At 34.7% G+C, this 8,688-nt stretch overlaps 1 protein-coding gene across 1 annotated transcript; it reads right to left on the bottom strand.

Annotated features, from left to right (window-relative positions):
* Positions 1–815: 815 nt before the first annotated feature.
* crybgx (crystallin beta gamma X) lies at positions 816–5,871 on the bottom strand. Its single transcript, NM_001320206.2, is given in 6 exon segments — positions 816–1,127; positions 1,703–1,842; positions 2,971–3,106; positions 4,215–4,336; positions 4,689–4,737; positions 5,798–5,871. Coding segments are annotated over 6 exon segments (624 nt in total). The 5' UTR covers positions 5,842–5,871; the 3' UTR covers positions 816–994.
* Between the last annotated feature and the right edge of the window lie 2,817 nt (positions 5,872–8,688).

Genomic DNA, 8,688 nt, shown 5'->3' with positions numbered 1-8,688 from the left:
AGACTTAAATCAAGCAAAAATCCCTAACATTTTTCATTTTTCAATTTTGGCAAAAAAAAAATAGACAAAATATATTTAAATTTGAGACAAAATCTGCCAATAGGGCGAGTAATTGTCTTTTCTTAAAAAAATAAAGCAACCTCAATGTCAAAATGAATAAAATAAGACTTAAATCAATCAAAAATCTAATGTTTTTTAGATTAAATTGCAAACAAGCATCACTAAATGGACTGCTGATTTTTTGGTGTCAAATTTGTATTTTGAGTCAAATTACTTAAACTAAGGTGAGAATTCTAAGTAAGAATGATTAGGATTATTTAATTCCTAAAATATTAAAAATAATTTCACACTCACACAATGCTTGAAGAAAAAAATAAGCTTAGTTCCTTGAAATTTAATAATTTCACTTGCTAAGATTTAGATTTTTGCAGTGTATGCACGAGTGGAAATTATCATTAAATGTCCTACTAAGCATTCTAAGTGTAAGATTATTTGCTTATTTTAAGTCTTGCTTAGAATTAATCTGAACTCAAAATAAGCACAAGATGATATTCTGATTCTAATGTCTAAATTTAAGCCACAAAATCAGTGATTTTTGCTTAATTTAAGTTTTACTTCACTCATTTTAAGACTTTCAAGATTGCTTATTTTAATAAATCTTACAAAAAATGAGCTTACCCCATTGGCAGGTTGTTTTCCTTAGTATAAGCAAATATATCTCAATTTCTATCATTTTATATAATATACAATATATTTTTTCCAGTGTATGGTTTTACATTATGGATGAAAATAACTAACAGAACAGTAGGATTTTGTCTTTTTCAGTCGTTTATTAGTAAAAATATTGTTTCTGTTTGAATGTGAGTAGCTTGTTGAGTGTAAAAAGGTCAGCGGGAGGAGGTTCTCAGTTTCTCAGGTTCTGGTTCAGGTTCTGGTTCAGTTTCTCAGGTTCTCAGGTTCAGGTTCTGGTTCTGTAGAGGGTTTTTACAGGAGTTCAGCTGAAACGGATCTTACGCATGGAGCCCACAGTGCTGCTCTGAGCTCCCCAGTCTGAGTAGTTATTGTAGTCTTTCCTCTCCAGGATGTAGTGTGCTCCTCTGTAGTTGGGCTCCTGATACACCACCCAGCTACACACACACACACACACACACACACACACACACACACACACACACACAAATACATAAAATTATTATGCAAGTTTAAATAAGAGTCAGAAAGACTTATAGTATTTATTTTAACCCTTTCAGGCATGCACAGAAATTTCCAAAAGCAGTGTGTAACACTGGTGGAGGAGAACATGCCAAGAATCATGAAAGCTGTGCTTAAAAATCAGGGTTATTGCACTAAATATTAAAACATTTGTACTGTTGTTTCTAAATTACAATTTGTTACAATCACCATTTCTTATTTTCTTCAAGTAAATGCGCTAAATTATAGTATTGTATTAAAAATTTAGTAGAAATTTTGTCAGTAGTTTATAAAACAAAATATCAATGTTCATTTTACTCAAACACATACCTACAAATGTCTGATATATATATATATATATATATATATATATATATACATATATATTATATTATATATATGTATATATATATATATATATATATATATATATATATATATATATATATATATATATATATATATATATATATATATATATACGTATATTGTGCAACGTAGGAATACTCACGCTCCGCCCATCACTCTGATTGACGCGGCTCTGTTGAGGCTGTATCTGGTCATCAGGTTGGGGATATCATCCTGAAGCTCGACCCTTTTCCCGGAGAAACCTGGCCTTTCAAACAGCTGGGCCCGGGGGGGATTAGTGTCCTGTGGGGATCAGGAGTTCCCTCGTTAGTTACTTTTTTAGAAGTAGAAGACATTAAAAATTTTATTTTGTTAAAAATGGCAGAAAAGTACTTGACATAGTTTGTTAATGCCTCACTGTACATTAAAACTAAGAAAATCTAAAAGGTTTGGGACCAATATTTAAATTAAATAGTGTTTTATTCACTGGTATGGAATTACTATATATAATATAGAAGTATTCTGCTTTTATTCAGTGTTTTTTTCAGTGATATATGATTTATTATTCTGCTTTTAATATAAAAGAAATAAAAGAAAAATGTTTTTGTGTGTGTTTGTGTTAAATGCTTTTCTACAATTATTTCTCATTTTTTATTTGTCACTTTTTAAAATACATTGTAGAAAACCATTTAACACAACAGAAAGCAAACATTTTTCTTTTATTTCTTTTATATTAAAAGCAGAATAAATTATGTACCATTTTTTCCCTCCTCTGATACATGTAAACCCAGACTCGCATCTTTTCCAAATGTCGCATCAGCATGGCTGATTGTGCTCTCTCTCTCGGACTCCGGCTGCTGAGGCTAAGGCATTAAAACTAAGAAAATCTGAAAGGTTTGGGACCAATATAAAATTTAATCAGGGTTTTATTTAGTGGTATATGATTTATTCTAAAAATGTGTTTTTTTGTGTTTGTGTTAAATGGTTTTCTACCATTAATTTTAAAAAGCGACATTTTTCCAAATTTTTTCCCATTTTCTCCCTCCTCTTATACAAGTAAAACCAGACTCCGCCTCTTTTACAACTACCACTGTCAATGAAGGATCACTGAATAGCATCACAAAGCAGTCAGAGGAAAGCGCTGGATCACCAGCTCTGATACATCAGCTAACAGACACCTGTGCTGACCGACATTGCACTAGGAGTGATGAGAGCAGAGAGACAAAGAGAGAGAGAGAGAGAGAGAGAGAGAGAGAGAGAGAGAGAGAAAGCGCTCCATCTATTAACCCACCTTGAGAGAGCAGCATGGCTGATTGTGCTCTCTCTCGGACTCCGGCTGCTGAGGCTAAGGCAGCATGACCGTTGATTTGGCCTATAAAGGCCTATACAGCATTTTAAATGGAGTAATGTATATGTATGTATTTGTCTTACCTGTCTCACAGCGCGTACAGAGGAGACACGGTCGGCCTGGGCGCACCACTTTTCTGTGCAGGTATACTCGCCCCTGTCGGACATGTCCCACAAGTACTGCCGCCCCCGGAAGTTGTCATGTTCGTAGCCCACCCAGCTGTTCACAAAAAAAAACATTATTTTTATTATTTTAACTAGAACACTTACACAATACCCCCCACCCCCCAAAAATAGTATAATACATAATATTATAATATATAATACACTATATGGGCAAAAGTATGTGGAGCACCTGCACAGTCATTGCTTAAGAATGACAAAAAAAAAAAAGGAACGGCATTCAAATAGATTTTGGATTGAAGATTGCTGCGTGGGTTTGTTTTTATTCAGCATCAAGAGGAGAATTTGTTTAATTGAGTTCAGGATGTTTGATTATGATCACCATCCCAGCTCATCCCCAATTTCCAGCATTTATTGTTTTTATTTAAAGTGCCTTCATGAATAAAGAAAAAAAAAAAAAAAAAAAAAAAGCAATAGCGAATAATGTATTTCTCCCAAAGGAAATGATGATTCATTTAGGATTATTCTGTCCAGTAAAAAACATGTATCTCCAAAACTGGCGAGAATATTCCTTATCTCTGAATAGAAGTTCATTTAAAATAGGAGTTCTGAAAGTCATTTCAGACCCTTTCTATTCATCTCTTCACAGCAAAAGACCTCAAACAATCTAAAAACATCAGAAATGGACAAAAACATCAGATACATGGAGATACAATGGACAGCATTGATTTGTTTAGAGTTGTTTAGAATATAATGCATCTATTTAAATAAGTCTGATTTAAGCACCGATTAGCTTAAATCTTTGGCTAAATATACATCATTATTTGTGATATATTTGCTTTTTTTAGGCCGAGATTAAGCAAAATTTAAGATTAAAATCATGGTAGTGATCAGAGAAGGACAACAATGAATGCATAAAGAGTGTATATCATCACTGTCCAATGAAAAGCAAGTAATGTTTAGTTTACTACATCATTTGAACAGACAAGCTGTCCCTTACACTGTGCCAACATTTCTTGATGAGCGTAAAAAAAAAAACTCTTTTTACATAGACTTCCATTGAAAGTGGCTGTTTTGGAGATACTTGTTTTTCATTGGACAGCGACGATATACTGTATATTTATATGTGTGTTTATTTCTATATGTTTTTTATATATGTGTGTGTGTGTGTGTGTGTGTGTGTGAGTGTGTTTTTGTGTACTTACGCTCCACTCTCCACCTGCACGGAGTTGCATCTTTCAGGGAAGTTCTTGTCACTCAGTTTCTGACAGTCCGAGCTCAGGTCCAGCCGTCTGCCGGCAAAGTTCCTTTGCTCGAAAAGGGTCACCTGATGTAGAAAAACGTAGATTTACAGAAATTTCATTCATTTATTCACTTCTTTTTGGAGTGTCTGCATAACTGAATTACCTGAGATGCAAACAAAGTCTTTCTAAGTGTGGTCAGAGTTACTTTTAAGTATTAAGAATATTCAGACAAGGGACTTGGAATATAAAATGTCTAAATATCAGACATAAATAAAAAAAAAAACAATGTCAATCACTACAATGGGCTCTTTTCATCAAGTAAACCCAATAATACTGAGGTCAACAAAAACGATGTGATGATCACAAACAACACACCAAGCACCAGAACCCCACAAATATGTTTTTTTGTCCGTAAAAATACAGAGAAAGACTCACCCTCCCGCTGGACCCGTAAAAGGCACGTTGGAGCACAGACCCCAGCTTGCTGTCAAACACAAATCACCACCAGAGCGCAGTTATACCCACCAATAATACACAGCAAATTCACAGATTCACACAGAATAATATACTGTATATATGAGGCAGTTAGGTAGTAAAGTATATACAGCTCTGACAAAAATAAGAGACCACTTAAAAATTATGAGTTTCTTTGATTTTACCAAAGAAAAACCTCTGGAATATAATGAACTGAACTGCTTGACTTTTTGCACCAGGAGTAAAGGCATAAACGTGTCCAAAATCAGTGTGTAAGACTGGTGGAGGAGAACAAGATGCATCAAATAACTGTGATTAAAAAACAGGGTTATTCCACCAAAAATTGATTTCTGAACTCTGAACTTTATGAATATGAACTTGTTTTCTTTTTGCATTATATGAGGTCTGAAAGCTCTGAGTCTTTTTTGTTATTTCAGCCATTTCTCATTTTCTGCAAATAAATGCTTTAAATGACAATATTTTTTTATGGAGTTTGGGAGAAATGTTGTCTGTATTTTGAAGAATAAAAATTATATTTAAAAATTTAAATATATATATTTAAAATTGGTTAAAGTTAAAAAAAGTTAAAAGTTTTCAAAGTCATTTCAGACCATTTCTATTCAAACAATCGTTAAAACAAACAAAAATCCCATACATGCAGATAAACTGGACAGCAGCGGTATGTTTTGAAGCCTTTTTGAAAATGAAAATATTCTCTAAGCTCTAGATTCGATACTCAAAGCAAAGTCTGTAGGGCTGTAAGATGCCAAGAACTTGGCGTTTCCGTATATTGCGATATTGAATGCAAGATAATACATATATATGTTTCGTTTTTATCCAGTCATATCAGTCGGATCTTATGACATAGTACAACCCTGCTATCTAGTGGGCGGGGTTAAAAACACAACACTAACCACTATGAACCACTTCTGACACCAATTTTTACAGTGTTAACTAATGATGGTACAGTATCACAAAACAAAATATAGCGATACTTCGATATATTGATAATTTTGTACACCACAAAAAAGTATGGTGCCGCTTAAGAACAGGTGTGTGCACCGACGTACCTGGTTTGTTGGACTAGTCCGGGGACCTTAGTAAAGATGCTCATTTCAGCTCATGGTGGGCACATAAATGCCCCTTAAATACAGCGGCTTAGGAGAATAAGGGAGTACTAGAAGGCTCATTCCGCTTCGGCCGGTCTCTCCGCAGCCTCTCTCTGCATTGATATGCTAAACACAGCAACACAGCAGCACAACACATACAGGACACTGTGCTTTCACAGAACCCAGTCACCAGGATGAGCAAACAAACACACACACACACACACACACACACACAAATACACACACACAAATACACACATGCACGAGTGCGGCATACAAAACATTTACAGGCAGTGGGGCATATTCCATAAACCATTCAATGTATACATGAACAAACACACACACACACACACACAGTGTTAAAAGTATTACACACACACACACACACACACACTTTGACACACACTCATAGAAGAGAGTGCAGTGTAAACACTTTCCCTCAACAATTCAGCGTTTTTCCTGCAGCACTACAACAATGCTTCTCTCTTGCATTGTAAAGTGTATTAATACTACTCAGCTCAACGTGCGACACTAAAACACACACACACACACACACGCACACACACACACACACACACACACACACTAAATACTAGGCCTAACAGTGGGCAACTGGAACATTCATTGAATGAATAAATAAATAAAAATAAGTCTCAGTTACTCAGATTCTAAATTTTGCTCATAGTTTTGACTCTCTACACAATCTACACTGTCCAAATGTGGCCAAATAAGGTGTCGTCAAATTGTCTATTACTGCCAGAGGACACCAGTCCACCTTAAGCCAACCATACATCATGGTTGTCCAATGGAAAACCATGTATCACCAAAATTGGTTAAAATATTCCTTAACTCTGCCATTGAATGGAAGTTAATGTAAAATAGGAGTTTTTAAAGTAATTTTGGAGCATTTATAATCATCTATTTTCAGAAAAAGAGCTCAAATAATTGAGAAAACTCAAAAACGCCAAAAAATCAGGTACATAAAGATACATTGGACAGTAAGGATTTGTTTTGAGGCCTTTTTGAAGATGAAAAAGTTCTTGAAGCACTAGAATCGAAACTCAAATCAAAGTCTGTAGGGCTGTAAATGGGCAAGAATTGGCATGAATCATGATTCATGGGTTACGATATTACACACACTGAATACTAGGCCTAACAGTGGGCAACAGGAACATTAGAGAGCTTGAAGGGTAGAATAAAATAAATAAATAAAAAAATTAAATTAGGTCTCAGTTACTCTGATTCTAAATTTTGCTTAAAGTTTTGACTCTCTCCACAAAAAAAACTGTCCAAATTTGGCCAAATAAACCAAAAAGGTGTCTGCAAATTGTCTATTACTGCCAGAGGACACCAGGCCTTTTTGAAGATGAAAAAGTTCTTGAAGCACTAGAATCGAAACTCAAAGCAAATTCTCTCAAAGCAAAGGCTCTCTAAAGGCTCTCAAAACTGTCCAAATTTGGCCAAATTAACCAAAAAGGTGTCGTCAAATTGTTTATTCCAGCAATTGGACACCAGTCCACCTTAATCCAACTGTACATCATAGCTGCCCAATGGAAAACCATATATCTCCAAAATTGGTGAGAATATGCCTTAACTCTGAATGGAAGTTCATGTAAAATATCAAGAATCGAAACTCAAAGTAAATTCTCTCAAAGGAAAGGCTCTCTAAAGACTGTCCAAATGTGACCAAATTAACCAAAAAGGTGCATCAAATTGTCTATTCCAGCCATTGGACACCAGTACACCTTACATCATAGCTGCCCAATGGAAAATCACGTATCTCCAAAAATGGGGGGGATATTTCTTAACTCTCAATGGAAGTTCATGTAAAATAGGAGTTTTCAAAGTAATTTTGGAGCATTTCTATTCATCTATTTGCAGCAAAAGAAAACTCAAAAACACCCAAAAAAATCAGATATGTAGAGACACATTGGACAGCAGTGATATGTTTTGAGGCCTTTCTGAAGATGAAAAAGGGTAAAATAAAATAAAAGTAGGTCTCAGTTACTCAGATTCTATGTTTTGCTCATACATGTAGTTTTGACTCACTGCACAGTTACTCCCATCTAAATTTGGCCAAATAAAACAAAAAGATGTTGTCAAATTGTCTATTTCTGCCAGTGGACATCACACTGCAATCAACACCACAGTGGTTGGCCAGCATTAGCAGATATAACCAAAATCAATTGCAGCAAACAAAATACTGGTCAAAAGCTGGTTAACTAGCGAGCTTACAAACATATGATATATTATTTTCTGCATCTGACCCATAACCACTTTTGAAAAACATATTTAAAATATATGCAAATTTTGTCACTCAAAATGTTTTGTTTTAAATGAGACACATATAAAACAGATACAAATCTGATTGTTTAATCCAAAAACGAGGAACAGTATCGAATATCTCAATTTCAACACTCTGTCCTGTTACCTAAATTAATTCTTAGATTTTATTTGTTTAGTTTTAAAATACACATTTTGGGAAAATCACTAGAATGTGCTCAGTGTCCTCATAGCCACCATTTAGCTGTTTTTTCATGTTTTTGCTAATTCTATGCTAAAATCTCTTGTCTTGTTACTTTCAGTCCTGTTACCCAAAACATGCCAGTAACAGGAGTGAGTTTCAGTAACAGGAGTGAGTTCCAGTAACAGGAATTCTTTTTTTTTGTCATAAATATCAATTGTTTGAACATGCAGTCAACCATTTCTTTACAATTTTCAAGACTAAGACTTTCTTGAGAGAACATCAAAGGAATTAGTGGACTTGCTTTTAAACATGTTTTTTAAATGTCACATGAGTTTTGGTAACAGGACTGAGAAAAATCAACGATGATCACGTTGATTTTATCGCT

The sequence above is a fragment of the Astyanax mexicanus genome, chromosome 23 (assembly GCF_023375975.1).
Source record: "Astyanax mexicanus isolate ESR-SI-001 chromosome 23, AstMex3_surface, whole genome shotgun sequence".
In the NCBI taxonomy this organism is placed as follows: domain Eukaryota; kingdom Metazoa; phylum Chordata; class Actinopteri; order Characiformes; family Acestrorhamphidae; genus Astyanax; species Astyanax mexicanus.
The sequence above is the reverse complement of the archived record's forward strand: the minus strand, read 5'-3'. Positions and strand labels throughout refer to the sequence as shown.